The 18,984-nt window shown below is 38.7% G+C and overlaps 1 protein-coding gene across 6 annotated transcripts in view; it reads left to right on the forward strand.

The window, feature by feature from the left end:
- Positions 1 to 18,984, forward strand: part of PRKAG2 (protein kinase AMP-activated non-catalytic subunit gamma 2) — a 223,167-nt gene that overhangs the window by 173,322 nt on the left and 30,861 nt on the right. For 5 of the 6 annotated variants that reach the window (XM_040592754.1, XM_040592755.1, XM_040592757.1 and 2 more), the window contains one exon: positions 16,669 to 16,778. In XM_040592754.1, coding sequence (XP_040448688.1) covers positions 16,669 to 16,778 — 110 coding nt within the window. Of the gene's footprint in view, positions 1 to 11,828; positions 11,851 to 16,668; positions 16,779 to 18,984 lie in introns of those variants that run through there. The other variant, XM_040592760.1, reaches the window with a different exon arrangement.

Consider the following 18,984-nt stretch of genomic DNA (forward strand, 5'->3'; position numbering starts at 1 on the left):
GATGTATAGTAAGTGGTACTCTAATGAAATACGCAGAGTCTAGCTTGATGATGTGATTTCTAAATAAAATGGTATTGTCAACTGAAGGGCAATTTTTTTCATTATATATACACAAAGAATGTATATAAACTATTTTGTACATAATTAGCGTGGATGGTATTAGACATGGCGTTATTGTAGCAGAAATAAGTGCTGGTCGTTTTTGGTTTAAAACGTCTTTGTATATCTGTCTGGATTCTCTAGGATCAGTGTAACTTCTTATCGATGGGTCACTAGTTCTGTGTAGCACTGGCTTAATACTGCTCTTATGTGTAAGCAAATCCTAGTGAGATGCTGTTAAACAGCATCAGCTGCACTACAGCTGAAATAGGACAGGCTGTAGGCTGATTATGTGCAGAGAAAGACTGGATAGGCTAGTGGTATTTATTTTATTTAGGACTTCCTAAAGGACCTGTTTCCCAACAGCAGTCAATTAGAGCAGGCCAGCACAAACTCTCTTGAAAGTAGTCCAGAGTCTCTTTTTAACTGAAGGATGCTCTATTTAAAAATAAACAGAAAACTTGTTAGAATAAAATATTCTGAGTTCATCCTGCTCAGTATTCCTTAGATGGGAATGACCTACCTATGTCTACTCAAAAAGTATCAAAGCTACCGGTTGATGGGTGCAGTGTTTCTTATTGTAGCCTGAAATAGATTAATGCTGAGAGACCTCTCGTGAATGTGCATAAATGATCAAAACCTGGTTATCTTCATACATAGTGTGGGTTTACTTGTTTAGCTCTAGTGTTTGTGCAATCATGTCTCTAGATCAAGGTTGGTTTTACCCTAATCAATGTCAAGAGTGGTTCTGGGTTTTATTTTATGGAGGACGTGATGAGCTTGGAAAAGAACAAGGAGAAATTATTGTGAAGATCTAATATATTAAAAAAGGCTTTAGTTAACTGTTTACACTTAGTAGCTTTAATTTGTTAAGCTGCAATTCCAGAAGTGGTTGTGTTCCAACAGCTACCTGTTCTGTGAAAGGAGAAGCTGGATTAGAGTAGCAAATGAGTAGCAAACACATGCCTGTCAATTGAATTGATTTAATTGGTGTAGTTTTAGCATGTTAGTTTGGAAACTAGTTTTGTTGCAATATTGGCTCTTAGCTATGTTAATCTCTTCCATTTGGTGAGCTTGGGTAATATAGTAGCTACTGAAAGCAGAATTAACTGCTTTTCTCTAGCATCTGCTAACTCAGGGAGACTTTCCAAGGTATTTTCTGCACACGGTTAATTGCAGGATTCTCCTGCATCTGTGCTCAGTTCCTAGTCTGGAAAAAAGAATCCTCTAAAGCGCATGCAGCAATCATAGCATCAGTGTCATGGCACTGATGCGCTTGCTCTTGAATGCTCTACTCTGGATTGTTGCGCAAAGCAGCATTTAGACAGTTATTTGATAAACGGTCTGCATCAGAGTGGAATCTCTCCTAGTAATGCTCTGTCCTTCATCTCACTCTGTATGATCCATCTCCTCTGTCACTGCTTGTTTCTGGCTGTCTCCTGAAATAGACTTTCACCAGTAATTGCACCTCCTTTTAACTAATTATTGGTGGTGGTGGTGGGGGGTGTCATTCCTTCCCTGCTGTGCAGATTTTCATACTGTTTCTTATTAAAAGTAGTTTCTCACTGAGTTCTTCCTGTGTGTCAGCCTCCCGCTGTCGGCTGAATAACTGAATCAAGGTGTGAAAACAGATGTCACTTTGGGGCCAAAAAGAGTTAAAAAGCAGCTTGTAATAAAATGCATGTTAATTGGCATACTGGATATTGTTTATTTCTAAGACTGAAAGATCAAGTACTCAGGATATAGTGAAGTCAAGGCTTTTTTTTTTTTTTTGTTACAGGCAACTAATTCATTTCAAATAGACTCTCTGGAGAACAGAAACAACCTTTTGCCCACGAGATGTACTTTGAGATATCAGGGTACAGGGGAATAGTGATAAGGGATGTTTTACTGAACTTTTCTACAGCAGATTAGAATCCTAAGTGGACATTGCAAGAAATTATTATGCAGAGATGATAATGGGTATTAGACTTCATATGGTCTTAGAGTTTGGGATTATTTTATCTTCCTTATTTAGAGATACTTTGTGGTGTAATAAAATAGGCACAATAGCAGATTCTAAAAAAATCTCATTAGTGCTTTTTGGTCTGGCTAGCTGATCTGAAGTAATGCTGAACACTTGCATCTGCAACTATAGACAACTGCGTATTCCACTGAATTTACTCAGCTTATATTTTTCTGTCATTTTGCATTTTGTTAATGGGATGGTGAGCTTTCCTCTGTACTTTCCAGAGTTGTTAAAGAATAACATATCTAGAATTTTCAAATCTTCTGCTTTATTAGTTTATGCAAGTAATTATGGTCAAGTGCCCCTCTGTCCGAGGCAACGTCATGTCCTTTGTCTGCCAGTTTGCTATATAGTAACGTCATAGGTTTTTTGTTTGTTGTTCTTTTTTTTTTTTCTCCTGGAAATTCTCATCTTTAAAGATGAAAGATGAAAATTACAGATAAAATGATAGGTAATTGAAAGCATAAAACTGTAATTGAGCAGTGCGAAAGAACCTATTGGGAGTTCTGTTGTCTTAGATGAAGACTGTTCCCACAATCCACATGTATGTATTTACCCTGTACAAGTATTGCACGTGGCTGTTATTGTCAGCCTGGTGCTCACTATCTCCAAGCAGCCCTGACTTTTCCTGCTCCTACATAAGATACAACTTTCTTATTCTAAAGATGATATTTAGTCTTACAATGAGAAAACCCCTACTCTTGTCTTGACTAGGAAGTAACCAGTTTGCAGTAGCTAAAGCATGCAGTCTTTCTCAGGAAACAAAACTTTTTAAGCCTTACCAATCTGGGAAGTGGTGTTTTAGTACAGCAAAAGATACAGTCCTGTTACACAGGGCATGCTCTAAAACTCTCTCCTTCGGGTCTTGGGGGATGCAGGAGTTTCTTGATGGGAAAGCTTTCATAAAATTTAAACGTGGTCAAAACATTTATTTCCCCGGACTTGTTCTTGGAAATAGTGAAACCATTCTGGTTGAGACTTCCTAGAAAAAAACTATGGAAAAATGCTTACCGTAGCAATGAGTCAATTTAATTGCTTTTGCAAAGCTGCAAGCAACTCAAAACAGGTTTACAGGAAGTGTTGATGCTGATTGTGTCCAGGTAGTGATTATCAAGTGAGAGCCATGACTGGCCAGCCACTGTCTGATCTGTGAGGAGTATTAAGGCAACAAGGTATTCTATGGTTGAAAGACATTACTGCTTTAATTGTATGTATATTTAGTAACTGGTGGCCAGTGTGAAGTACTGTTTTACAATAACGTTTACTAGTTGCTCTTGCTAGTGCTATAACTTCCATTTGCATCAGATGAGGGACAATGTCAACCCTGCTAATAACTTCTGTGCAGAACTTCCTTGATCCAGAGCCTGTTTGGTTTGACCGTGGGCTGTCATGGTTGCTAAACAACTGCTTGGTACAAGATCAATATCATCTCAATTTCCAAGTGTCCCGAGACCCCCTGATTTAGAGGTGTTGAGTTTACAGCGTTGTGTGCTTGAGTAACGATAGGCACAGAAGATGTGACAGTATCAGTGTTGCCTTACAGGTGACTACAAGATGGCATTACACACTGTGACTGCTTTGCTGAGTGTTACCAGGATGGAGTAGGGTGACTATAGAGTCTTTTCCTCAAGAAACTTCCTAAGTGGTGGTCTGCAATGTTCTGTCTAACAGACCTCTCCAGTGCCTTCCATATGCAGGGATGACAGTAAAGATGGAACAATATTATTGTCTTGGCAGTTTGGTAACCTCAACTGTTAAATTTGGCAGTCATCGTCCAGTCAGTGCTCTCGGAAAACTTAGTGCCTTGGGGCATGACTGAGTACGAAATGAAAGTAACTTGGTTTAAACTGAAGTAATGCCAATGTGACAAGAATAATAGTGGAATATTTGCCTAAGTTGGCTCAATCCAGCTGTTGCTAAACAATCATAAGAAATGTTTGTGTTTACTAATCATCTTCAACAGATGTGACTGTCCTTTAAGATAGAACTTTGTGTAACGTATACTGTGTTTTCAATAACCTGAGGGTGGATGATCACCGGGCTTTGTCTGTGGAGCCTTTCTTTAAGTCAAGTCACTTACATCAGCGCTGCTTTTTGTTAGGATCTTGCTCTTTAGGAGGCACTTAAGTTGTCTGCATTGACTTTATTGATTTGAATATTTTGACTTCAAGAACTTACTACTATACTAGCATTGCACGGGTTTGGGGGGAGGTAGATAAAGTCTGAAATGTCTTAAGGAATGTGGCAGTTCCAGCATAAGTACAGGAGTTGATGGTACTGTTTTTCACAACAGTTCTTGCATCTTTAAACAAAATTAGCTCTCCATACCAAGACTGTTTGCCTTTGGATGCATGTTGTGGTGGGCTTTACTGTGGCTCTTCTGCAGGTAGAGAAGAATGACAAAAGGAAAACTTGGGACTTAAGGGAAAAATCCTTCGGTGGAAGGGTTGCACCAATAGCTAGGATTAATATCTATCCAAAGCAGTTTAATACAAATACAAGCGTAACTATGTTGGAGCCAAGTGAATTTGACTTTTAGGTATCTGAAAGCTTGCCATCTAGACAGAGCTTTGTAAAGCTTAAATAACATTAGCCTTCTAAGAGTGAACCACATCTAAGAGGTTTTTGAATGTGATGTGGATATCTTCAAGGTAGCTTTCGAATACTATTTAGATAAATCTAACTTGTTTGTAGATCTTTCCTTCTCTGCTGAATTTAAATGGATTTTGCTGTTTTATGGGAACCAGTTTGGTGAATTTGCCAATTTTGACTGTGGCAGAAAATAAATGGCACTCCTACATTTTGTTTAAAAGCAGTTTTGATATGCTGTAGATGAGTGGTTTTATTTGGGTGTGAAATTCTTTTGCCTTTTTAGGGTGTTAAAGGGGGGGGGGGTAGTATTAATTTGTTTTTCACTGTGTATTATGACTGAGTATTTAGGTCTGACACTGGCCATTTTAAGAAACAGAATCAAACACTTTTTTTCTACCATTCCCTTACACTGTGGTGTTCTTTTCTGTGCTTAGCTTGTTTCATAGATTTCTACTGGTGCAGACACAGAGGAAGAAGATACCCAAGGTACTGGAGAAGGGAGCTAAGTGGGATAGGCATAAGAAAGGGCCATTAATGAGACCAGGAATACAGAACTTGCATTAAAGGAGGAAACTAAAAGGCTTTGCTCATTTAGCTTAGTAAAAGGAAAGGAAAGAAGGGATGTGATAACTATGTATGAAAACATCCTTTAAGGGGTGGGAAAGGTGTAAACACCGAGGGGGAAAATTAGCTGAAGAACAACATTGGCACAAGAACAAATGGGTATAAACTCTTCCTGTATAAGCTTTGGAATAGTATTCTAACTTCCAGCATAGTTACTATAGGAATGAGTTTGTAGGGTAGACTTTTAATACTTCAGGATGGAGTGGGACCACTCGGTGAAAGGGATTGTGTGGTTGCCTTTAATAGAAGACTCTGAATGCCATAGTGTGGAAGGTGAACGCTTTGCTCTACACAAGCAGTTGCATGTATCTCTGCTGCCGTAGCCTTGCTTGGACTCCTGAGTACTTTTTTGAGTGACTTACTTTAAAAAAAAAAACCACAAACTTGCTCCAAAGAAATAGCAAATGTTCAAATGGGTTACCAATCTTCTATATGGATACTAAGGATACAGACTGGTTTATTCTTTTATTAATTGCATACCTTAAACTTCCTTGAATTCAACTCTCCAGTATGTGGTTGCTGATATTAATATTCAGCGGCTTAATACCATTTTTAGTTTCTTGTGTGTAGTGGCCTGCATCTTGCAATCTTGAAGAGCATGCCTGCATTCCAGACAGGCGACATCTTAAATTAGATCTTCGTTTGGGATGCTTAGGGAAAAATCATAGTGCTTGTTGTCAAGGGAACATCTTGAACATGTTTTTTAAAATTCTTCAGGTCAATTTATTCTTTATTGTGGTGAAAATCTTAGAAGCATTATTAGGTTGCAGGCTGGTGTTGCTACCTTTATTCACAAAACCACAGTGATGTAGCTTTCCTTAAAGCAGAAATCTTTAACTTTGACCAAAAGCTGATGTAAGTGATAGTGGGCTGTTTCAAAAGTATTCATTTGGACTTCTGGTACTGTTTACCAGTTAGTCCCTAAACAAGGCAGTCCTTGCTTGTAAACAAATAAATTTGCTTGCCTGCTTGGACAAGAATCTCCAGAGTTACTATGATTACCTCTGGAATGTGAAGTTTCTTAAGCTGCTTATCACTTTTTTTTGTCTGCTTCAAATCTCACTTAATCATTTGCTCATCGAGCTACAATAAAAAAAAAAAAAAAAAAAAAAAAGGTATTAACTTGTCAGCATGTTTACCGGCACTTACTAACTCCAAAAATGAGAAACAAAATTGAGTGCTGGATTTTGAAGTGTGCTATGCATACCAGGAAGATGGAGAAACAGTCTGAATCTTTCATTGTTTCAGGCAGCTGTTTGTGTTAGTTTTCTCTTACAAGTCTTAGCTGCTATTGAAGTTTGAAGAAATGGAGATATTTAAGCCTCAAAGCCAGAAAAGTGGATCTTTTGAAGTATTCTCAGGAACTAATAACCTTTTTTTGTTTTTCACTAAAGCAGGATGTGCTTATGCAGTTGTGGATGCTTGTCTCCTTCCATGTTTAGGATCTTTAAGGAAGGAGACTGTGCAGCGTCCTAAGGTTGCTTTGTTCTGTCTAACTAGCTTCTGGAATGTGTTAATAGCTCTCTAACAGCTGGGGTGGTTTTTTGTTTGCTTGTTACTTTGTTTAAGCAAACTGTGCCTTTTCAGCCCTGTTTCTACTATAGCAAATCAAATCAGTAACAGGGTAGTTCTTTCTTAATAGTAGTGATATTTAGTCACTCGCCTAATTTGTGGTCATCCAACTGAGCGTTCCTTTCAGACTCTGGTATTCTCTGAAAGATCATATTAACTCAAAACCACTTACAAATTCAGTTTCAAGATATCATGAGGTTTAAAGCCTTGCAACCGTTTCTTAATTCTTAGTGCAAACTCTTTGAAGCCTGTTCTATGCCTGTTTTGAAGATCACAAAGGAGAATGCTGAATAAAATGAAGCCCTGATCCTCTGAGACTTTCTTGCAGTGTTTTCCCTGTGAAATACCAAGCTACTGGTAAAAGCTGTTCCGGAGTGACTTTTGGAAAACTAAAGACATGTAGCCTTAACTTGCATGCCATTCTTCACTACCTGATTTACATAAGAGGGACCTTGCAAATGTTCCAACTTTGAGAATAGGCTGAACTAGAGTTCATTTTTTAAACATGCAGTTGTCATCCAGTTTTGCAAACCCACTGAAAAAAAAAATCTTACTAGTTTTGCTGTATCTGGGATTGCTTGTTATGCCACTACCTTGTGGTGATGCTACTGTATCTTTTCCACACATAGTATCCAAGCTCTCTTTGCAATCAGTGTCTCCAGCATACTGGGGGGGGGGGAGGTTTGTTTTGTTTTGTGTCGATCCTCTTCCCCCGCCCCCCCCATCCAGTTGATCATTTTATCCTGAGTAAAAACTGATTCTTGACACAACCATATTGGTTTTCTTCTTTCCTTTTGATGAGTTTCTTTTGTAGGGTTTTACAAATACACTGGCTTTAATGACTTGCTTCAATATGTACCTGAGAATTCTGACTGGTTTTTAATTAGTTTAGCTCTCTTTTGACTGTTATTGTATCTTCTCCTTCCTGAGCTTGCGAGGTTCAGGAATGTTTGTTTTTAACTAGAGTGATTCCTGTGTACACATGTAATAACCTGCTGTCTCTGCATCAAGCAACTCCTTGTGACAAGGGGAGAAAACATCTTAGTTGCCTTAATGATCTAAAGTGACTGAACATTTGCACAAACTCTAGAACTCAAAAGACATACTAAAAGGTGTGCAAAAATAAGGTGTAAATACAAGCAATCCTGAACTTTGTTAGGAGTGTCTTAAGCAATTATGGATATAATTATTGAACTGAAATGTTTCAAGATGTGTTATGGTTTCTTTTAGCTTGTCACTATTATTAGAAACTATTAAACTTTTTCTGAAGACTCGAGCAACAAAAGTGTGCGCTTCTCTATCCAATTTTATTTACCTGTTGATGTACCTATTCTCCCTCTTTATGTACCTCTAGACCCTCTTCCTATTTGTAGGATGAGATAGTTAGCAGGGTAGAGCTTGCTTACTCAAATGTTGCCCTTGTGTGCTCACACTTTTTAAAATCCTATTCTTCCTGTCAGATCATGTATTCTTCCTGTAATATGTAATTGAATTAATCTTGGATCATTGAAGGAGCTTCTAATACTCATCTCTAGACACACTTCCTATCATTTCTTTGTATCAGAGTATCTTACATCTGTAAAGTTTCTATGATCTTTCTTTAGCTGCCAGCTCATGCATTCCTTTAGATCCGGGTGGGAAATGTTCAATCTGCAACATCCATATCATATAGCCTGTGGCTGCATGAATAATGCTACTGTGTAACTTTAATGTGTGGTCTGCCAGGATATTTTAAAGCTCTTTGCAGTTTTCAGGAAGAAAAAAAAAATCTTGTCTCTGTCACTACATCCTCTCTTTTGGTTCCTTGCGTTTGAAATCCTTTCAGCTTATGATGGAATAGTCAACTCCTATCACTGTCATCTTATTACTTCCTACATATTAACTTCAAAACTGTTTGGGGGTTTTTGCCCTCTAAAATTGGAAGTAGCGCTTTGCTAGCTGTGGTTGCCATCTCTGCAACAAAGTTGTGCTGATCATGTTCTAAAAACTTAATGATAATTTATCTCCTGCCACTTCAAATAGGCATCCTTGTAACCATCTCTTCTTGCTTTTTCCATTTATTTTTTACCACTCGGGCTTACCCTGTGACTTATTGCATGAATGGTTATTTTGGTGGGGTAATTTTTTTGCTGAGTAAAGTTCCATCTTGAATAAACAGAAATCAAATGATACAGTACAATATAATTTTTCTTTTCTGTGCTTGCCTTTTTGAAACTATGTTGTTATTCTTCTCCTACCCAGTCTGAAATTGGTTTGGCTTCTGGTGTCTTGTTTCTTGTCCACTGTTTTCAGTGTTCTTGGCTCTTTAACAGACAGCTCAGCAGACTGAAAAGTCATGCCCTCTTACTGCATTATTCTGTGACAAAACTTCAGTTTCTTGTTCTTCTATCCCTCAGGTCCCATGCTTTTCACAGAATATACCGTATACACTTCAGTTTGTCTGTATATCATTCAAACTTACCTAAAAATCTAACAAGTTAGTTGTACTTCTTTTATAGAAGGTGGGTTGAATTAAAGCTGTTGATTGGGATCACAGCAACATACTGTACACAGTGTAGTACCAGATTCCTTCTCGAAATCTGTTCCTGTCCGTCCCTTAGCTGAGGAATGCCGATAAAATCCTACCAGAACATTTGATTCCTGGAACACTGTTCCTGAAATCCCACTTCATTCAGATGCTTCCATTTCTCCGGAAAATCATGTTTCTGGGGCTGTTGGTGAGCTTGTAGAGACATCTGAGGAATAGTTTGTTGTTCTTGCTATGTGGTATCACTGTTGCTCTTGGAATGTATTAACTATATCCATCCCGGATGTTTTTTCAGGTCTGTTAGAAGTGGTGTGTAAATGACTTAGACTAGAACTGCTGTCATCTGAAAGCTGTGGGAGAGGTTACTCAGGATATTAAGGAACTTAGTAAGTTCAGCCTAGGGGTGAACAGAGACTTTATAGCCTTTTGGTGACAACTTTCAGATAAAAATGCAGGCAGAAGAACAATTTACAAGGTTAATGACATCTTTACCTATTGTATACCCTAGCAAGAGTTATCTATAACAGTAGGGAGAGAGGGTAACTTGCACTGGCTTATTTAAGTGATTAGTGACCCTGGTGTCTTCTGGCACCATTCGGCATAGCTAAGCTGATCTCATGGCTAGCTGCCACAGTAAGGATGGTTCCTTGTACTGTATAGCTTCTTGTGTAGGGAAAGGGCAGGAAAAATCTGCTTGCCACACACCTAGGTGTGGTAGCTGAATGGACCTAAAACTGGCACTGTCAGGAAGCCAATAACTTGTGACAAATTCAGCTTTTCCAGCCAGCTTGTGAAACAGTTCTGTGTAAATTCAGAAGCTGTTTGAGGGAGGGAATGGAACCACACAGCCAGTGCGTAGGGATCAGTGGCTGCTGCTACTGTGCTACTACTGTGCTGCTGCTTATGCTGCTGTGAAGTCACCTGGCCTTTCAAAAGGTAGAGTTATTCTGTATTTCCTGACAAAGAAGTGTTGGCTAGGGGTGTGAAAAACTTCTCTTTTGAATTGTAGCTTAAGCCAGGTGTACGTGAACAACTCTCCAGCTCTTGTTTTCATGTGGTGTATGTTTGTCTAAGTTCGTTTTTTTATTTCTATGTTAACAAAAGATTTAATTATTTTACTTGATTAATTGATATAAGAGAGAATAGCATAGAGTGCTTTTGTTGGAATAATACCTCTTTTAGTAAAATTTATGGGTATAATTATACCAATAAACTGCATAATATACATAATGTATTGATGTTGGATCAGTTCTGTAGTAAACATTGGAATGAAAAATACCTTTTGTTTCTAACTGTAACATTTTCATTCTCTGGCATCTGAAATGTGATATTCAACATATTACTTGACTTTTTTTAGAATAGCAGTGTGACTTGGAGTAACCTAAAGTACAGATATGTATGTGTGCAGTAACTGAAAATAATTTTTCCTTTCCAGTAACTAGGCTATTTAGTACATAAGAATATCACAAAAGTACATTTCTACTCCCTTGTCCATTTCCTTTTACCCACCATCTGAACTGGCTGAGGGGAGATGGTTATGCTAATAGTAATCAAGTTGAAGAGTCTAGTGTTGGGTGCTGGGAGTGCTTAGCTCCTGCTGCTGTAAGAAAACTCTAAGCTTTTAAAGTTGCACAGTTTCCTCAGCTGGCTCTGATTAAAAATCAGGGAGGATTGTGGAATTATTTTGTATATATGTGGTTCTGTCTTCCTCTAAGTTGTTCACCTAGCTAGACAGCTGAGAGTATTTTTTTGCATAATGCTGCCGGCTGTTTTTTTTTAAAAGAGCTTTTAAAAAATTGGCAGTTAATGTCATAGTGAACTTAGAAGTGACAGTTTCACAAACACTTGTTTAGGTCCATAAGAAGAGTTCTTTGTGTGCTTCAAATGAGAATTACTAGAGTTACCAACTCTCAATCTAACCAGGAGGAGCAGGGGTGCTATAGAGAGCTGCAGCAGCATGGCTGTGGTCTGTGGTGGAATTAACTCTTTAAAGCAGTCTCTGTGGAACCCTATGGCCTCCTTTCCAACACTTCTGAAACCACAGACTAAACTTGAAATGTGACTGGATATCAGTAGAGAAATACAAGGAACGTGATACAGCTGTATTACAAAGTACAAGGTCATTATTTTGTATTGTTGAAATTAGGAAGCACATACCATCCAGGATCTTGTTATTAGGCCAGCTCAGTATGAATATAGCCCAGAAGTACAGCCTGTGGATTGCAGGCAACACTTCTAGGAGCTCTCTGTAGGTTTTTTATGTCACAGTATTTGGAAGCTTTTCAATATGTGTTGACTATATGTGTTACTGCATGTTCATGTTTTCCATCTGCAGGTGCTTCTTTTTTCTCTTCTTTTTCTTCTTTTGAAGGCCATGAAATTCTGAGGGAAAAGCTACAGTAGAAAAGCACCCTGCATGGTGGCAAAGGTATGAGTGGAACTGAAGACATCTGTGCAGTAGATCTCTGAGGAAATGGCTTCAGTAATGCTGCAGAAGTTTCCCTGTCATTTATGAGGCGTATTCAGATGGTAGTTCTACCTTAGGGCTCTGTAGACAGTTACACTTAGTACCAAGTCCCACTGCAATCTCTGAGTCAGTATCACTGAATAGTTAATCTGTTTAAAAAAAAAGCCCACACAAAAAAGCTGTCATGTTTTTGTAAATAATATTTACTGACTGAAATAAAAAGATAAAGCATGTCTCATTTTATAGTGAAGGGTGGGAGAAAGGAAGGGAGTAAAAATCATTTGGTCTTAAGTGAGCGAGATTGGGGAGTAGAGTGGCAGAAATACAAATCTTTAAAGGTTCTCTACCTGTAGGAATAAGTAAAATGCCAATGAAGAGAGATAATTTACTCTGGCTGTATGGCAAGGTTCAGGTGTTAAACTTCCAGGTGACTTCTGTTTGTGCTCTATTAGAAATTGGCAAAAATAGCACTGGGGATTTGGATTTGTTTTGCCTTCACCTTGACTTGGGGAAAGGGGGTGCACAGAGAATGTCCACTTGCAAAATAACTTTCAGATGAATATTCAAGAAATAAGCTTTCATGCATGAACGCCTGCATGGAAGTACACATTCAACTACTTATTAGCGGACTCTTCTCATCCCCTGATTTTGCTCTAGATTAAGATACCTCCTGCTGGGAATCTGTTCTGTCTGTGAGCCAGTTAACTTCCAGGTCATGAGCTGTAGAAAACTGAGGTTTGACTGGAGGCAGGGCCCTAAGTCTTGGTCTGCACCTAAGCTAAGCTCCTGCAAATGTACTGCCTTTGCCATGCATGGCAATTGTCGTTGGTTAGTGCCTTTCCATCTCCCCACTCCCTGCAACAGTCGCTGCAGAAGCAGTGTGAGAAAGGCATACATCGGGCATCTGCCCATGGCAGAAGGAATACAATTCACGGGAATGTCAAGGACAAACAGTGCTTAGCGCAGTTGTGATGGCAGTTCAGCTTCCAAGGAGGAGGAAGACTTGCTCAGAAAGTCCCTGATCTAAGAAGTTGGGCTTTAGCATGTGGGCCTTCTCCTCTGTGGCCCATCAGTGTAACATAGCTTAGGACATCTTAAGCATTAAATTAGTGTAACTGGGGCTTCTGTGAATGAGGCTTCTTATGCAAATCTAATTTTGGATACCTCAGTCACTTCCTCAGGCAAGAGCAGAGATTTTTACGTCACCTCTTGTTAATATAGTACACCCTTGTCATACCAACATCTGAATATCTTACTGACTTTATGGTGAACGAATGGCCAGTATATGTTCATAACTCCTGCATGTTGGGTGGATGATCTGTTATGCAGATCAGAGGTGACATGCAGAAACTGAGTGAGATTTTAAGTTGAGCTCAAAAGCATCTGTCCTTGTGCATCCGAAGGGAGTACAGCTTTGCAGGTACTGGTTGAGACTGCAGAAGCTTAATAGTAGCCAGAAAGGATGAGCATTTATCAGAAAAACAAGTGAGACTGGAACTAGAAAATTAATAGGTAATAAAGTAGAAATATCCTAATGGAGATTGTTGTTTATATTCAGTTATTTGTATTTACAGCACAGTGATGGTTGGATGCAACCAAAAGCAGTAAGTTTGTCTTCTGAAACATGAGAGAAACTGTGGAAATGATTATGCCCTGTCCACTTGTGCTGTGCATGAAAATGAAAGATGAGTGTGAATGCACCCCTGAGATGTCCTCAGCCTTCAGCTTGAGAGACCTTTTCTCCTTTGAGCAGCTGTATATTCATAATGCACATACAATACCTGTGCAGAGAATTAGGCTACAGCGTCTGTTCAGTGATCCCAAGGAGCTGAAGGTATTAGAAGGTCTTAAATATCCTTTCCAACAGACACCTGATGAAATCACGTATTAAATCAGTGCTGCTTGTGCTTTTCATGTTTAGTTAGTAACTAATAAAGCAGTGCATTATACTTCTTTATAATTTAAGGATCTTTGGTGGAAATAAACCTCAGTTTCAGCTGGACAATTGAATCCTTGTTCAGATCCTGCCAGTGTTTCCTACTCTTTATATGGGTGTTAAACAGTGCTCGGAGATAGCCATCTTGTGCTTCTGAATATTTTTAACTGTAACTTTTCAGATTCAGTTTAGGAAGTGGTTGTTTTGTGGTGCTTTCTCTGAGTTGGAAAATAATGTAGAATGAGATAGCACCTAACCGTTCCCAAGAACACGAAGTGGATGAAGATTGTTGAGGTCCAGCTGAAACTGTGTTTGAGAGTGGGAGTGTATGGTAAATGAGAGAAGGATTTATAGGCACTTCACTGCTGGTCAATACAGAGTTCATAACTGTGGCTGCCGTTAACAGCCTTACCTAATTAAACCTGGCAACGTGTCCTGCTTCACCATTACAGCACTTGCTATTGTGATACATTACATTTACATAGTTGTTGGTGAGTTGTCAAAACTGTATTGAGGAATTATGCGCTTTGCTAAGAGTGTAAATTTTTTGCAGCTAAAAATAGTTGTTTGGTTTGTAGTTTAACTACTATTTGAGGTGTTCTATGCTTGTTTCTACCTGTAGTATACTTTAAAGTTGCATTGTTAAGGCTATAGACTCAATAGAACAGATTCAGAATTAGAATAGTAACTTCCCTGGGTACACATGCTTGTAGTAGTTTCTGGATATTTGGTGAAGGTTGTGGAGAACCTCTTTCAGTCAACATGGGGAATAGACTTGGTCTGCAGGTGACTCCGGACTTGGACTGCTGTCTTGCCGGCTGCACCAGTTGGAATGTATCTGATGAAAGAGGCAGGGGACTGAAATTGGAAGAAACTAGTTTTGTCCTGTTCTGTAGGCTAACTGTTGCAGTTCTTGTAGCACTGGCGAAAGACATAACAGTATGGTGTCTCTCGAATGGTTACAGATCATGTTGGTAGCCAATCTTACTTGCTGATGATTGGACTTACCATTTCAAGTACAAGTACTCATTGTGTACTGTCCCGTGGAAAAAAATTGAGATTAACGTAAATAAGGATTCTGATACTGTACAGAGTATCAGTGGTTGTATTAGTGGTTGTGGAAGCAACCGTAACTTCCTAAAGACCAGAGTTCTTGGTGTGTCGCCTGAATGTTCTCATGATACTGTTCTTAATGCTTAGTATCTCGTTCCCTCCCTGCTTGTGGTTTGTGTATTTAAAAAAACAACCACAGAAAAAGAAACCCCCACAAAAAAACCCAACAACTCACTCTTATCACAGGATCATTAAATTTCTATCATACAGACAGTAGCTGTTTATGCTGTTGGAGAGGTTAAAGGTTTATAAGCTGTTAGTATATTACGGAGTTATATAAAAGTTTCTTTGCCACAAACTACCCTTTTTAACCTCTTCTATACGTTCCCTTGATGAGTCAGTACCTCAGTACCAGTTCCCCTTTGGGATCATCTCATAAAGGTTGCTTCCTACCAGCATTGTCCAATTCGGTCTACCTAGTCCTTTCCCTATCAGTTTGCATGGTTTCTTAATCTCTTACCAATTTTTCTTATCTCCTGCTGTTTTCACTTTTGGTTCTGACATTTATAGGAGCATAAATCCAACATTTTTTTTTTCCTTCTGCTTCCTCCTCAGTCAACTCTCTTCCGTATTCCTATGGAACTTTTATTTCACATTGTTTGTGTTTCAGTGGAGAAAAAGCACTTAATTTTAAGAGTAATGAGAGCTGGAGATTAAAGACTTGCTTAGTACGTAAAAGAGGCTGCCTGTGTCATGTAGCCTCTTGCAGGGGAGGTCCAGCTTTGCTTCTGTAGGATTGGACTAAAGAAGCTGTGATGAGTCACTTTGTGGAAGTGACAAATTATTTTTCCAGTGCTAGATGATTAATTTCGAGCAAATCCAGTTCTTCAATGATGAGTAGGTATTTCAAGGGGGTTTTTTGTTTGTTTTCTTTTTTTCTCCGTGCTTCAGAAGTTTTAACATATGACCAAGTAAGTTTCTGTGCATTATTACAGGGTCTAAAGGGTGCATATCTGATGCAGGGGTTAACCATGACCAGGTTCTAATTACCTGCTGTAAAGAATGGAGGGCCAGACTGCTTTTAAAAAAAAAAAAAGTTAACATACCTGAGTAGATCTAAAGAATATATGCATCTGAACTCTGACAAACGCTAAGTAAATTTAAATTAGTATGGACTGGATTGCATGTCCTTGCTGCAGACATGCCACACTAAACCCATTCCAGCCAAGTGGCTTTATATTAAAAAAAAAAGTTTATTTATAAATAAAGTGTTGATTTCATGATGCTGTATGTGAAGTAGCCTGAAGAGAATGGAACTGATTACATAATTTGCCTGCTGTCTCTTTAGAAAATACAAAATTACTATGTGAAAAGTGGACTGGAGAGAGATGAAATTAGAGAAATACTAATTTAAGGAGCTTGAGTTAAGCCTGACACTGCTTGAGTTTTAAACTGTTTTCTTCTGTACATAACTAGAGTTCAGATGCATAGTCCAATAGTTTGCTGTTAGAAAACCAAGGTAATTTTTTTTAGCTATAAAGCTTCAGTGCAGAAGTCTTTTCTCATCAAGGAAGAACAATGCATTTTGTCTTTATTCGATTCAATTTGAAAGGAAAGATGAGTCTGAAATGCAGAGCACAAAACTATGACTGTCTGTCCAGATCTGAAAGTGTGTATTTGAGTTTTGCTTTAGGGTTATCCATCTGCAGTGGTGTTTAGTTGATGTGGCATGTGTTTTACTTTTTTTTTAAGGTTACTTAAATAAAACAACATAATGTTTTTACTTACAGCACTTGAAGAATCGGAAAGTGACATTTATGTGCGATTCATGAGGTCACACAAGTGTTACGATATTGTTCCAACAAGTTCTAAGCTTGTTGTTTTCGACACTACGCTACAAGTGAGTATTCTGCTTTCAGTCTGCCTTTGCTTGCAGTTAATTATTTTTTAAATGAGTATTTCCTGAGTGTTAAACTTGATCTCTTGGAGAGAGATTCTCCTGTAATGCTTCACTTTGACTGTACAAAACCATATTGCTTAAACTGTATCTTTTGTGTTTAATATTAGAGGAGGAGCTGGGGTAAGACTTACTAGCAAAAGAGAAAGAGAGGATATAATTTGATTTTCAGTTGGAATCACTATCTAAAAAGCTTTCAGATGAGCCCAAACTTAAATTGGCTTCTTCATGGCTATCAAAATTTACATAAAGACATTTTGTGTAAAGGTCCCTGTGCAATAGCTAAAGAGTATCCAGGTGTTTTGAGACTGTTCCCAGTATACTAGTAAGACAATTTAGGACTAAAATGGATGGCTTAATTATGCAAATTATTATATTCTCCAGAAAAATTTTGTTTTCAGTTTCTCATTTTGCTTTTAATCAGTAAATCATCTGCTAGACTCTTGGCTCTGTCTGAAGAGTTTGTTTGCCAAAAGAAGGCATTAGCTGCCTGCTATAGAGAGAGACTAATCTGTTCTGCAGTGTGGTAGAAAGCTGTGGCTTTCTTTTTGTTTCCTGGATTTTGCAGTTGGTGTTTTTTGGCTTGCTTTGGTTTTTGTTTTTTCGGTGTTTTGTTTTTCTTTTTAAAATGCCTCAATTCTGGCTTAACTAAGCCCATGAAGTAATTTTGGTCTGGAATGTACTCAATTATACTTCAGCTTTCCACAGTCAGAGACAGCCATGTAATAAATAGCTATCTAGTGCCAAAATATTCACAGAACCATCTTGCGTATCAGATAGTGGTAGATTGGGTGCTGTGAGCTAAAAGGTGGAAAGCCTGCACTGCGCAGCAAGGCAAAGGAATGGGGTGGATCAAGAGCACTGCACACCTATTAGTCTGTTTATACAATGACCAACAGCATCCTTAAGTTCTGCAGCATGGCTAGAAGCACTGGAGCTTCAGTTATTGCTCACTACAAAAAAAGCAACTTCAGCAGTGGACTTTTTCGATTATCCAGGCATCTCACTAGTGAGGGAGCTTCCTTCATCTCTTGACCCTGTTTAGACTGAGTGCACTGAGGCTTCAATGTGTTGCCAAATACTTTGGCTGGGTCCTTCAAGGTAAGTATCCTAGCCAGTACTAGTATTGTGTTAAAACTTAAGCAGGGCTGTGGTTAAGGTTCTGCCCGTGCGCCAAAGGACCTCCTGCTGCTAACTGATTTGGTAGCCAAGAAGGTAATGCTGAATGTAACAGCTGGTCGTCAGTGTCTCATGTCAGATTAGTTGCTCCTTTACCCAGAAAACCAGACTTCTCCTGGAAACTTTTTATCTTTAAGCACCTTTGTATCAATGGAATGATCACTTTTATTTCCCTACAGTTCTTCAGTGTGCTTTATTGGACACCGGATTTTGTAGTGAAAAGACACCTGATCTGTGATTGGAGATGGAAAAAGGTAGTGTGTAGTCTTAGTGGAGGAGCTTTCGAGTACAGACACATCAGTTCTAAGATGTTCACATTACTGATTTTCTTTATATATACCACTTCTTGACTGATTTAGTCTTCCAATTGCATCTGCTCTTGCATTTCACCAGTCACATGGACTCTGATTGTGCAAGCACTGTAAGCTCTAATGAAGAGTATCCATTATATTTAGATACAATACTAACAAATACTTTTTGCAACATTCCTTTTCAGAGATTTCTTTCTCTGTGTCTCAGAAGCTTGCTTTTTTGGAAGGTTGATAGTGTTGACTTTTTCACCACCTTGGAGGGGAAAAGTTCTGCGGTTTTTCCTTCTGGCCAAAAGAGCATGACTGTCAAATCTGGACTAAGGAATTCAGACCTCTGACCTGAAAGGTCAAATTTGTGATGGTGTTTACTGTCATTCTTTCAGCTCTTCTCAAAGACTATTAGCTTCCTTTTGGTTCCAGGGGATATTTATTCTTACACTATGAGATAATCTGGTGGGAGTTGGTACCTGCAGCTTGTTGGCATGACCCACAACCTGTTGAGTTCTCAGCTGTCAGTGATCACCCGGGTAAAGGCTTGAGCTCAGTCACTGTCACAGTTGGAAAGATGAATTTTCTTCCACGAACCAGTTAATCCTGGGGCCATGGAAGGGAGGTCACCCATTCCTTTTGGATTCCCCAGATCTCTGTGAATTACATAA

This window comes from Falco naumanni, chromosome 4 (genome assembly GCF_017639655.2).
Source record: "Falco naumanni isolate bFalNau1 chromosome 4, bFalNau1.pat, whole genome shotgun sequence".
Taxonomy (NCBI): domain Eukaryota; kingdom Metazoa; phylum Chordata; class Aves; order Falconiformes; family Falconidae; genus Falco; species Falco naumanni.